The 14,426-nt window shown below is 42.9% G+C and overlaps 1 protein-coding gene across 1 annotated transcript; it reads right to left on the reverse strand.

Moving 5' to 3' along the window:
• Positions 1-9,270: 9,270 nt before the first annotated feature.
• LOC104103860 (inactive leucine-rich repeat receptor-like protein kinase CORYNE) lies at positions 9,271-11,534 on the reverse strand. Its single transcript, XM_009611802.4, has 2 exons — positions 10,125-11,534; positions 9,271-9,816 (listed from the first exon to the last, which is right to left on the reverse strand). The coding sequence occupies exons 1-2, from the start codon at positions 10,916-10,918 to the stop codon at positions 9,519-9,521; spliced, it is 1,092 nt and encodes a 363-aa protein (XP_009610097.1). The 5' UTR covers positions 10,919-11,534; the 3' UTR covers positions 9,271-9,518.
• Positions 11,535-14,426: the final 2,892 nt, after the last annotated feature.

Genomic DNA, 14,426 nt, shown 5'->3' on the forward strand with positions numbered 1-14,426 from the left:
CTTTGTTGAATACCAAGTAAGAGAAAAAGTGATGGTAAAAATCCTGAAGCGATATTGTTTGCAGGGGTCCATGACCCTCGCCTATTGCAAAAGTACATTGGACCCTTGTCCATTGAGAAGCACATTGGGAAAGTTGCATACCGTGTGGGTACCCCAGCCTGGTGGAAGATTCATCCAGTCTTCCATGTCAGCTTTCTGAAACCTTTTCGGGAAGACATGGAGGATCCTTCGCCGAGCCAACTCATAATACCCAGTATTCGAGGCCCTAATTCAACCGGAAAAAGGCGTGTAAAAGCTATCCTCGATGATCGAGTGGTTCATGCTTCAAGAAAAGATCACCAAGAGTTCTTGGTAAAATGGCAGGGCTGTGATGCAGAGGAGAATACCTGGGAGAGGGGAACAAACCTCAAAGCCTACAAGATCCTGATCGATGATTATCTTGCAAGTAAGGCACCGAGGATATCGCCAACTCAGGTAGGGGAGAATGGCATGGGCGGCTTTCTAGCCATGCACCATGACCCCTTGGACGTGCCCCATGGCATCCAGGCAAACCTCCCAACGCCCAGCGCCATGATAGCCCCGTGATCTTGGTCGCGCTAAGTGAAAAGCGCGCCTGTGCCTATGTCGCCCCACCGATAGCACATAACAAATACATAACCTAGGAGTAGTTTCCCCCTCACAGAGTTAGACAGGAGAATTACCTCGCTCTGAAGTTCCATAGCCGGCTCCAAATCCTCTCTAACACCTCAAATCAATGTCCGTCGATCCAAAACTAGTCAAACAATGTGCAAACCAATCAAAATATACTCTAATACCCATAATTAATCAATTTAAATAATTCTCAACTCCGCTCGAAAAGTCGATGAAGTCAACCCTCGAGCCCACGTGCTCGGATTTGAGAACTTTTCAAAGATAAACATTACCCATAACAATACGAACTCAAATATATGATTTATTCCCAATTCAATATCCAATTTCGTGGTCAAAATCTGAAAATACCAATTTCTAGGTTTTCTATTAAAATCCCAATTTCAACAAATTTTCATGCTTAAATCCATATATAAACCATGTATTTAACTCACAATGTGAAGAAATCACTTAACCCATAATAGATGATGAAAATGGCACTCCAAAATTGCTCCAAAATCAGCTCTCATGGGCGAAATGAAGTAAAAATTGACCAAACTCCCGTTTTTAAAAACCACACTGCCCAGAAAATCCCGCTTCTGCGGTCCAAAATGTCGCTTCTACGGCTTCAATCTCGCACATGCGAGGACCCAGGCCAGGTCGCTAGCCGCTTTTGCTGCCCTGATGAGCATCTGCGCCACCGCTTCTACGCTGTCCCACTCTGCAGGTGCGGTCCCGCTTCTGCGGCGAAACGACCGCATCTGTGGTCCCAGCACTGCCCACCAGGATCCGCTCCTGCGCTTTCCTGGCCGCTTTTACGGCGTCGCACCTGCGGGCCATTTTCCGCAGGTGCGATTGCACCAGTACTCAAGCCTTTCAGTAATACAACAAAGCTCCAAAGTGATCCGCGACTCGTATGAAACACACCCGAGGCCCCCGGAACCCCGTCCGAACTTACCAAGTGGTTCCATAACATAACACGGGCCTACTCGGGGTCTCAAATCACACCAAACAACATCAAAATTGTGAATTGACGATCGAAACCTTTCTTTAAATTTTTAAGCTTCGACGAACGCGTCTGAATCATACCAAAACATTCCGGAATGACGCCAAACTTTGCGTACAAGTCATAAATCACAATACGAACCTATTCCAAGGCTCAGAATCCCAAATGGACATCGATAACACTAAAATCCACCACAAACCAAACTTAGGAAATTCAAAAACCTTCAAAATGCCAACTTTCCACAATACGCGCCGAAATGCTCCCGGGTGATTCGATACTCAACTCGAACATACGCCCAAGTCCGAAATCATCATCCGAACCTATTGGAATCTTTAAATCCCGATTATGAGGTCTTTTACTCAAAAGCCAAACCTTAGTCAATTCTTCCAACTTAAAGCTTCCGAAATTAGAATTTTCCTTCCAAATCAATTCTGAACTTCTCGAAATTCAATTCCAATCATGCGTACAAGTCAAAATACTTGAAGTCAAGCTTCTCAAGGCCTCAAACCACCGGACAATGTGCTATAGCCCAAAATGACCAGTCAGGTCGTTACAGCCAGTGCCTAGCCGCAGGCAGATACAAATAGTATCGCGCGCACAGACTCTGATGCTAAAGAAAAGTTTGCTGCCAACGGACCTGCTTCTACCTTGCAGGAATCTAAGTCTTTTTCATTGTAAATATAGAGTAGTTTTACTTCCTGTATTTCCATTATGTCTCTCTAGCTTAGTTAGGTCAAGTCCTGTAACTTTGATTTATTTTTTTTAAGCATTATTAGGGGGGATCAAGCAAGCAAACAATTCTCTGTACTGGTGTCTCTCCCCCTCGACACCGTGTTGCTTTTCTGTAATAGCTTTTATTAATGCAATCAAGCTATCTTTTATTTTCATTCTCTTATCTGTTCTCTCAATTGCTATTGACATTGGTTTTCCCGTACGACACTGACAGTCTCATCTAGCATACGGAGGGGACCCCAGTTGGCGGATAGTAACTGCATGAACATCGGTTGCTTAGCCTTAGGTCGCCCTTCCAAGAAATTTCAGGAAGATACCGCATAATAATTGGTATCATAGTGTAGGCTCGACATCAGACGAGGAAACACATTGCGATTACCACCATTTCTGACCATGGTGAATCATGAGGACCGCATTGCGGCCCTTGAATAGACGGTTAACGTCTTACAACCCATAGTGAATACGGTGCCTGATCTAACAACTAGCCTAGTACAAAGGCTGGATGACCTGGACCGCGGGATGCGGCAGGCCCAAGGTGACATCACGAGCATCAATTGCGACTCTGAAGGAGACTGGCAAACGGCAGCCATAGAGGAAGCCGAAATTTTTAGTAAATTTGAGGGCCTCCAACAGGGGCGGACCGAGGATTTAGCCTATAGGGCACAAAAGGCAGACAGGGTGACTGCCATGCAGTAAACCATAGACAACTTGATAGGCCAGCTCAATATTATCAATGCTGCAATATATGGCTACTTCGAGGAGGCGGAAACCAGTTCAGGGGTGCTGTGAACCTTGCCCCTGTGCCACAAACGCTGATAATTCCTGAGCCAAAACCATACAATGGAGATCGGAATGGCAAGGAAGTGGAGAAATTCATTTTTGACATCGAACAGTACTTCAATACTGTGGGGGAGTTAGAAGAAGCAAAAAAGGTAGCAACTGCTGCCATGTATCTTCAGGGTGATGCTAAACTCTGGTGGCGGCTGAAATATGAAACCATCAGGGCCAGTGAAGATACTCTCGAGACATGGGCAGAACTAAAGGCAGTCATACTCCTACAGACCAAGTCAATGCACAGAGAAAGCTACGGGTGCTCCGCCAGACCAAGTCAGTGCGGGATTACGTGCGGGAATACTCCGCACTCATGCTGAACATACCGGATATGGGGGACAAAGACAAACTCTTCACATTCCTGGAAGGTTTGAAACCTTATGCCCGTATAGACCTGCAAAGACAAAGGGTAGACACTTTACCCAAGGCGATCCAAGCAGTAGAATACCTTGGGGACTATCAAGTAGAAGCTCGGAAGGATAGGCCTCAACCTCATGTCCGAGGAGGATACAAAGGGGGCCATCTTAGCAATGGTGGCCCTAGCAAAAGTGGAGGATATCAGAGCTCAACCAAATTTAAGGCTCCTTCATCAGGCAGAAATAATGTTGCGTCTCACAATAATGATCGGGGGAGAAAGCCCCACTCAGAATGCCGTCATTGTAGCGGGCCGTATTGGAATAATGAATGACCACAGGCAGAAATGATGCCCATCAAACTTTTTATGATGGGATGGATGACGATACAGATGATGCTAACCTGACATAACCAATCGGTACCTTCAACGCACTTGCTTGTTCTATCTCTGAGGCCTTAGCCGGAACCAGTGCCAGCATACGTAAGAAGAAGGACGCATGCCCAACCACCAAGAAGGGAAAGAGAAGGCGGATGAGGGTCCTCCTCTTTACCAAGAGAAGACCCTGATGTGCGTCGAGATGAAAGTTAATGGCAAGCCCCTTCGAGCGATGATAGACACAGGCGCTACTCACAACTACTTAGCCTCAACTCAGGTAGAATGCCTTGGTCTCATTGTAGGAAAGGGCAGAGGTCGTGTTAAGGCTATCAACTCACTGCATCAGCTAGTGGGTGGAATAGCCAAAGGAGTCCCACTGAAGCTTGGCCCTTATGAAGGAAAATTCAACTTGCGTGTGGTGATCATAGATGACTTCGAGCTGATAGTTGGATTGGAATTCATGAGGCAAACCAACACCATTCTTGTACCTTATGCAGACATGATACTGATGATGGGAGCAAACGGGGCCAAGCCCTGCATTATCTCATGCACAACCATAAAGATGGCCTCAGAGAACATTCGGCCTTGCAGTTGAAGAAGGGAGTCAAAAGGCATAAACCTACGTTCCTGGCTTCTCTCTGTATTGAAGATATTGAATGCTCTCTAGGTCCTCTTCTTGCAACCTGTAAAGGAGCTGCTGAAGGAGTTTGAAGATGTGATGCCACAGGACATGCCAAAGAAACTCCTGCCTAGGCACACCGTGGACCATGAGATTGAGTTGGTGCTAAGCCACCTGCCCGGGCACCTTACAGAATGTCACAACCCGAAATCACCGAGCTTAGGATACAGTTGACGAAAATGCTGGACACATGGATCATTGTGCCCTCTAAGTCCCCTTATGGGTCCCTTGTGCTATTCCAAAAGAAATATGATGGCACCCTATGGCTCTGTGTGGATTATCGGACCCTAAACAAAATCACAATGAAAAATAAGTACCCAATCCCACTAATGGAAGACTTGTTCGATATATTGGGTGGTGCTACAGTGTTCACCAAAATAGACCTGAAGATAGGTTACTAACAAGTTCGGATTGCTGAGGGAGATGAACACAAGACGACCTGTGTGACAAGATATGAGTCATACGACTTCATTGCCATTCGGCTTGACTATTGCTCCAGCCATATTTTGCACCCTGATGAACCAAGTCTTCCGAGAGTACATAGATGAATTCGTAGTGGTCTACTTGGACGACATTGTGGTATATAGCAAAACACCAGAGGAACACGTGGAGCACCTGTGGAAGGTCCTAGACCGGCTACGGGAACATGAATTATATGTGAAGCTATCCAAGTGCTCCTTCGCCCAAATTCACATTGACTTCCTCGGACATGTCATCGAGGAAGGGCGGATCAAAATGGACCAACAGAAGATTCAAGCTATCACAGATTGGCCTCCGCCTAAGGATATCCAAGCCTTGAGGGCAATTCTTGGCCTATGCAACTTTTATCGGCAATTTGTGAAAAATTAATCTCTCATTGCAGTGCTGTTAATAGAAATCCTAAATAAAGTTATGCCTTGGGATTGGGGTCCCAGGCGAGCAGAGGCCTTCAATGCATTGAAAGCGGCTATGTCTATTAGCCACGTCTTGTCCCTTCCTTATTTGGCCAAGCCGTTCGAAGTACAAACGGATGCCTCTGACTATGCTCTGGGAATAACCTTGCTACAAGAGGGGCATCCAGTGGCGTACGAGAGCCGAAAGTTGAAGGATGCAGAACGGCGTTATGCCGCCCGTGAAAAAGTTTTATTGGCGGTCATCCATTGCTTACTTCTTTGGAGGCACTATCTGCTGGGAACCCCGTTTGTGATCAAGACAGACAACATAGTTGTTAGCCATGTCATGACCCAGCCAAAGCTAAATGGCCGATAGGCCAGGTGGAAGGAACTGCTAGCGAAATTTCACTTCAACCTGGAGTACCGAAGTAGGAAGACTAACTAAGTTGCTGATGCGCTCAGTCGGAGGGCTGACTTAGCATCGGTGTGCCTACTCGCCACCCTAAGGGGGAGCGAAGTGGTCACCACTATAAAAGACTAGATACATGATCTACTCACCAAGGATCCTGCTGTACAATATTTGGTCGATTTGGTAGGACAAGGCAAGACTCGCCAGTTCTACGTGGAAGATATGTTCCTAAAGGTGAAAGGGAGCCAACTTTATGTTCCTCAAAGAGGCGATCTGCGAAGGACTCTTCTGACGGAAAGTCATGATACTTTGTGGGCCGGCCACCCCGGTGAAGAACGCACCATGGCATTGTTACGCGGTGCTTATCATTGGTCTCAAATGGCTGATAATGTAGCACAGTATGTGAAGACTTGCCTAGTATGTCAGAAAGACAAGTCAGACCGCTTGACACAAGCGGGACTTTTGGAGCCATTCCATGTTCCAAAGAGACCTTGGGAAAGCGTTTCACCGGATTTTATCACCGGATTGCCCAAGGTCGGAGATCTTACAACTATCTTGATTGTGGTATATCGGTTTTCCAAGTATGCTACATTTATAGCATCCCCAAAATATATATCAGCGGAAGATACAACTCAACTCTTCTTCTCTCATATTGTCAAATATTGGGGTCTACCTAAAGACATCATTAGTGATCGCGACTCTCGCTTTACGAGCAAGTTTTGGACTCAACTCTTTATGTGTCTCGGGTACAAATTGAGCAACAATTCAAGTTCTCATCCGCAATCTGATGGCCAGACGGAGCGGTTAAATGGCATGCTGAAGAATATCTTCGCCATTTTGTTATCGGATCATAGAAAACTTGGGTGAAGCTTCTGGATGCTGCTCAATTGTGTTTCAATTCACAAAAGAGCTCTAATACAAACAAAAGCGCTTTTTAAATTGTTACCGGACATCAAGTGCTACTCCCACACACTGTGAATGCCCCAAACATGTCGAAATCTCCTCGAGCTGCTAGCTTCTCAAAGGAATAGAAGCAAAATATGGAGATAGTGCAGAGTTATCTTGTCAAAGCCCAAAAGCAGATAAAAAGGCATGCTGATCAAAATCGTTGCTTTGTTGAATACCAAGTAAGAGAAAAAGTGATGGTAAAAATCCTGAAGCGATATTGTTTGCAGGGGTCCATGACCCTCGCCTATTGCAAAAGTACATTGGACCCTTGTCCATTGAGAAGCACATTGGGAAAGTTGCATACCGTGTGGGTACCCCAGCCTGGTGGAAGATTCATCCAGTCTTCCATGTCAGCTTTCTGAAACCTTTTCGGGAAGACATGGAGGATCCTTCGCGGAGCCAACTCATAATACCCAGTATTCGAGGCCCTAATTCAACCGGAAAAAGGCGTGTAAAAGCTATCCTCGATGATCGAGTGGTTCATGCTTCAAGAAAAGATCACCAAGAGTTCTTGGTAAAATGGCAGGGCTGTGATGCAGAGGAGAATACCTGGGAGAGGGGAACAAACCTCAAAGCCTACAAGATCCTGATCGATGATTATCTTGCAAGTAAGGCACCGAGGATATCGCCAACTCAGGTAGGGGAGAATGGCATGGGCGGCTTTCCAGCCATGCACCATGACCCCTTGGACGCGCCCCATTGCGTCCTGGCAAACCTCCCAACGCCCAGCGCTATGACGGCCCCGTGATCTTGGTCGCGCTAAGTGAAAAGCGCGCCTGTGCCTATGTCGCCCCACCGATAGCCCTCGCCAGCGCCCAGCTGCAGGCATATGCCAACAGCGCCGCGCGCAGACTCTGATGCTAAAGACAAGGTTACTGCCAACGGACCTGCTTCTACCTTATAGGAATCTAATTCCTTTTCATTGTAAATATAGAGTAGTTTTACTTCCTATATTTTCATTATGTCTCTCTAGCTTAGTTAGGTCAAGTCTTATAATTTTGATTTATTTTTTTAATCATTATTAGGGGGGATCAAGCAAGCAAACAATTCTCTTTACTGGTCTCTCTCCTACTCGATACCGTGTTGCTTTTCTGTAATAGCTTTCATTAATGCAATCAAAACTTTCTTTCATTCTCAGTCTCTTTTCTGTTCTCTCAATTGCTCTTGACATTGGTTTTCACGTACGGCACTGACAGTCTCGCCTATCGTACGGAGGGGACCCCAGTTGACGGATAGTAACTATATGGATATCGGTTGCTTAGCCTTACGTTACCCTTCCAAGGAATCTCAGGAAGGCGATGCGTAATAGGTCATATGTAGTAGTTTGTTTGTTCCAGACATATTTTACTTATTGTTTCTTCTTGATATACATTGCATATTTTAGTCCAATTCTTGTATATTTTTTCTTTAGATGCAATGGCTACTTGTTCCAACTGTATATTAATCAAATATGTGGAATACTTGGCTAAAACTATACTATTATTTTTAGCCAGATAAATGAGTCTTAGCCAAAATAATGGAGTTATTACTGTGAATTATTTTATTTTTTCTGTAGATACAATGACTATATGTTCTAATCGTGCATTTTTCTTTTTCGGGACATATTTGAAAACAACTTGGCTTAAACTCTATTATATTTAGCCCAATAAAGCAATTTCGCTAAAATCTGCAGTTTCAACTGCATATTTCCTTTTATTTCTTATTTAGATTCAATGATTATTTGTTCTAACAGTATATTTCTTCTTCGAGTCAAATATGTAATTAAAGCTTAGTTGTAACTCCATTTTATCCAAATAAAAATAGTTTTAGCCAAATTATGAATTTCAGACCATATTTTTTATTATAGATTTGACCGAAAAAATAATCAATGAAATTGATAGGTTTTAGAAAAATTATAGTTCTAAATTGCTATGTGGACAAAAAATCCGCGTGACAAGAGGTCTGTCTCACTGTCATAAGATGGGATCATTCAGGAGGGTCGAAGGTTTTTGAATGTTCAAATACGAAAAATTATTAGGACTAGCAGTTATTTAAATGTACACTGAATAAGCGGAGCCAAATTCGTAGGATTGATGTATGCCATGCAAGAGTGGTTGAAATTAGTGAAAGTCAACCAAAAATTTTACCAGTGGTTGAATAAGTAAAGTTTTGTTTCAAGGGCACTATATTTCTTTCTTGAGTTGTTGTGACTTACCATCTCAAAACACCTAAACAGTTGTACTTGTAATTCAGATTGGTCCTTTGTGGCAAGTCTCGGACCACCACAATTGTAAAGGAGATAAAAGTTTTGAGCTACGTTACGTTGAAATATCACAAATAGACTTGCTTTTCCAAGCCCCGATGAAGTCGTGATTGCTAAACAAAAGCTGTCTTGCAAAAGGACAAGCAGAGCAACCCCCACAAAAACACCCATCATAAGAAAAGGTTAAAAGAATATCAATGCAAATGTCTCCAACGTACACAAACTATTATACTCCATAGTATTTGTTACATATTCTCTTCCTAACAGCACTTGATTAACAAGATTACTCAATCTACATACAACAAGGTCAATCAATTACTGATAATTTCAAGTGCTTTCTTAAGTTTGAGCTGAGTAAAAAAATAGTTGCAGGAATTAGCCAACTACACACCCCTTTCAAAAAAATAAAAATAGCAACAGCAACAGGTTGATTAATAATTAATCAAAAGCTATTTAATTGGGTGAGCATGGAAACGAGCTCATCACTGGAAGGGCGATGAGCAGGCATGTCTGATAAGCATACCACTGCTATTTTCACGGCCATTAGCATCTCATCTTCCTCAATCTCTTCTCCGAGAATACTCTTATCTAATGCTTCTCGAGAATCGCCTGCTTCCTGCAAACGCTGAAGCCACCGCCCTAAACTTGTATTCCCCAAGAAGGGATCCGTTGGGTACTTTCCAGTTAATAGAACACCCAATATCACCCCAAAGCTGAATACATCACTCTTATCAGTATACCTAATGTGAAACACAAACACAAGAGAATTAGACACTTAGTTCTAAAATCAAAACAGAATTGAAGCCACCCTACACTGTCAAGTTTAATCAAGTGATAGAGAACTAGAACTAGGAAGATTCTCTTCAAAAATAGAACAAGTCAAGTAAGGGGAAAAATAAGCTAGTATTAAAAAGTGCAAAATTAGTTTCCCAAATTGTGTTCATCAAACACATCGTCCTAATTAAATGGTTCAAATTATACAGGCAGATCAAGATTGTAAAAACAACAAATACAGATACCGATTCATACTCGAATTAAGCTAACTAACCTGCAGCTCTCAGGAGGAGCATAGCTTGATGGTGCAAGTGGGAGATTGGCAATTTTGGCCAAACCGCAATCTGCTAACCTAGGCTCAAACTCAGCATCCAACATTACGTTTGTGGGCTTGAGATTGCGATGCAGGATTCTGGGGTTACAAGAAAAGTGAAGATACTGAAGACCCTTGACAATCCCAACAGCAATTCGGAGTCTTACTTCCCAGCTAAGCTGCAGCTGGTTTTCCCTAACTTTGTTCATTGCATCTTCAAGACTCCCATTAGGCACATAATCATACACTAAAAAAAACCTATTCGATTCCCGGATGTAAGCCCTTAAACTCATCAAGTTTCTATGCCTCAAACTAGCAATCACTTCAACTTCCTGCTGTATTCTTCTCTTCAAAGACTTGCTCTGTAACTGAAAGGGTTCCAGCCTCTTGACTGCAACAGTAAGGCCATTGTCAAGAACAGTCCTATAGTATCTACTGGACCCAAGCAACTGGGTGTCATTAGCAATTAGAGCTGATTGCAGAGTCTTGGCTGGAATTTTAGGAGAGAATACAACAGGGCCTTTGAGAATTGGGGGTTTGTTCATGTAACGAATAAAGCTCCGAACAAGCCAAGCAAAGAGGAGTGCACAAATCAATCCAGTTAACATCCCAAACAGAACACTCAGAAAAACCCTTTGAGACTGAGGTGGGGCTGTGGAGATTATCATCCTTCTTTGGCACTCTACACACCTCAGTTGCACCCACAAAAACCCCACTTTGAAACCTGTATAGTAGATAAACTTTGTCTTCCCCATGGAAAAAAGTTCAAAGCTTTATAGGAAATTAATTAGAAGAACACAGGAATTGGTATACTGGAATTTAAGCACAGGAAAAAGGAGCTGAGAAAAGAGATTATGACTGCTAATAAAACAGCAGATAATAAAGAATTGAAGCAGTTTGGGAAATAGCTATTAGGGCCAAATAGCAAGCACTAAACATTCAACTGACTCAAATGGCGAGAGAACTGCGCATTATGAACAGAGGGAACAATGTGAGAGCATTTTCTTCTTTTTTTCTCTTTCTCAAAGAATCTTGAAGAAGAAAAATGCATTGCCCTCTAACTTTGCTGAAATGGCTATGTTTTTTATTTAAATAAAAAATAATGAATAAAAGTGAACAGGGAAATGCACCAGTAAGGCGTTAGGTTTCAACTTGAGGGATATATACCGGATAGGAGTGGCAGACTGATGTCACGAAATCTTCACAATGAAGAAGAATAGAATCATTTTCAAAGTCCAAATTCCAAATAAAAACTTTGCATAAATAAATGACCAACAAGATTATTAGTGAATAAATTCACCTTTTTTTCCTCCACTAAAGAAATCAACAATTTGCTTCAGACCTAACAAAGTAACACATGGAGTATTCCTTAACCTTGACATTTATATATAACTTCTGAGACTTATGGAAATCAATGACCCTCACAAAGTGCCATGAAAAAGAAAAGAAAATGACACACTATCAACTGGTCAAGTACTAGTAGTAGTATTTTTGTTCAAATTCATATAGCAGTACAATAATGGCATGAAAGATAAAATTGTCACCGTCCAAAATCCACTTAGTCGCAATGACACCTTATCCAACCCGCTAGGTAAGTCAAATAACAGTCAACATAATTCAAATGAAAATAATAAGAAATCAATAAGTGAAATAACTGAATTCCATACAATAACTCAATGATAGATAGTACAAGTCATGAGTCACTAAGACTTAGATTTACAAAACCGGTATCAAAATAAATACAATATCTGTTTGGAATGTACATAAATAGAATTCGAATCTAAAATTATCAAGGACAAATAGTAGCTATATCCAGAAAGCAGGTACATCTTCAGTGCCAACTTCCGCCATCCACAGCAACTCAGCTCCAAGATCTGTACGCAAGGTGTAGAAGTGTAGTATGAGTACAACCGACCCCATGTACTCAGCAAGTATCATAACTAACCTCGGCGAGCTAATAGAAGCAAGAATTATAAATGATACTCGCTAATCACCTGTACAGTTTATAACTTCAACAAGTACAGAATAATAATATGATCAAGTCACGAATCACCGATAAAACCACCTTGGTGCGCACAATAACTTAGCGTACTCTGCTCAGTCAACAATTCAACATATAAAGAAGATATGCAAATAAACTAGGTAAACAACCAAGGAAATTGCAAGTAAAGATGAAATGCAATAACCAAAACAAACATTGTCCCGTCTTTCCTAAAAGATACCATAACCGAACCGAACCACTGATCAGCTTTTTCCAAAGTCCACATCAACCAGAAACCCGTCGGTTTCTCACAATCTACGTGTACACCATCAAGAAGGCACATGAGAGGGTGACCCGAGGGGGATGGATCCATATCCAAACGCTGCACGGACAACTCATGTGCATCATAACTGTACGACGTGGTCACGTGCTATATACATCAATATCTCAGACCCGCACGGCGTGGTTACGTGCGAATAATCACAATTCGCCGGCGTGGTCACAAACTCAATATCATAATCCGTCTAGCGTGATCACAAGCTCAATATCACAATTCGCCCGCGCGTGGTCACAAGCTCAATATCACAATTCGCCCGGTGGGTCACAGGCTCAATATCACAATCCGCTCGGCGTGGTCACATGCTACCAATTCAATCTATATCACATAGAAAAACAGATATACAAGAATACATGAACATGACCAATGAACATCAAATTTCACACTTCTGGACTAGTATAAGTGACATGCTAAGGTATATGCATGTGCAAAGTGTGCTATCATAGCTCAAATCAGGCAAATACATCACGAAAGTGGCAATTATCAGGTTCAATCATGAGATAAACTTCTATGTAATCTCAAACATGGCTCAAATAACTCACAACAAAGGTAAAAATATAAGAACCATCACAACATGAAGCTTAGCAATAAATCCAAGGCATATCATAGCCTAAACACTACCCTGAGCATGAAAAATACCCTGGTGCACGCACAAAGTCTCAATCCCACACATATGCGACACCCATAACACATAGCTATCACAAATAACTCAGAAAACTAGTGCCTCAACTGAGTTTAGGTAAGATACTTACCTCAAGCAAGCCAAATCGAGACTCTAGAAGCGTCATCCCACGATTCGACCTCTGAACGGCTCGAAACTAGCCAAAAGCAACTCAGAAACATCAAATAATGCTATAAGAAACAAACTCAAACGATAAAGATCAAATCTTTAATCAAATACTCAAAGTCAACCAAAAGTTCAATATGGGCCCGCAACCCGGAACCCGACAAAACTCATAAATTCCGACAATTCATTCGAAGAGTCCAACCATACTAGTTTCACTCAACGGCTCTGAATCGATGTTCAAATTTCAAATATTCACTCAACCTTTAGGCCATCAGGGCTAGACTTCATGTCAGTAGTCCACTGTACCGAGAGGTTATTTCGAGTGCTGGGATCTTAGTCATGTGAGGAGGTTTTGCCCCGAGGCTTCGGGGCAAGGCAGTACAGCAGGGTCAGCAGCCTATAATTTCTGTACCAGCTGCCATACCAACCGTTCGATGCCCAGAGGCGGAGGGCAGGTGGGTAGGGGTCGTCCTAGAGGTGGACGCCAGTCAGGTGGTGCTCCAACCAGGTTCTATGCCTTTCCAGCCAGACCGGATGCAATGGCCTCAGATGCCATGATCACAGGTATTATTTCTGTCTGCGATAGGGATGCTTCGGTACTATTTGATCCAGGGTCTACGTATTCATATGTTTCATCTCTGTTTTCTCATTTTCTAGGTGTTCCTCGTGAGTTCTTGGGTACTCTTATTTATGTGTCCACCCTAGTGGGCAATTCGATTGTCGTGGATTGGATCTATCGGTCCTGTATCGTGACTTTCTGTGGTTATGAGACTAGAGCGGATTTTCTATTGCTCGACATGACCGACTTTGAGGTCATCCTGGGCATGGACTGGTTGTCTCCATATCTCTCCATTCTTGATTGCCATGCCAAGACTGTTACCTTGCTGATGCCAGAGTTGCCTAGGTTGGAGTGGAAGGGTTCATCTGTCTGTGCATCTAGTCGGGTTATCTCTTTTCTGAAGGCTCGACACATGGTTAAGAAGGGTTGTTTGGCTTATCTAGCTTATGTTTGGGATACTACTACAGAGACTCCGACGATTGATTTAGTGCCTATGGTCCGGGAGTTGTCCGAAGTGTTTCCTTCTGATATTCCAGGCATGCCACCAGATCGTGATATCGATTTATGTATTGATTTGGCTCCGGGTAACCAGCCTATCT

The sequence above is a fragment of the Nicotiana tomentosiformis genome, chromosome 8, assembly GCF_000390325.3.
Source record: "Nicotiana tomentosiformis chromosome 8, ASM39032v3, whole genome shotgun sequence".
Lineage (NCBI taxonomy): Eukaryota > Viridiplantae > Streptophyta > Magnoliopsida > Solanales > Solanaceae > Nicotiana > Nicotiana tomentosiformis.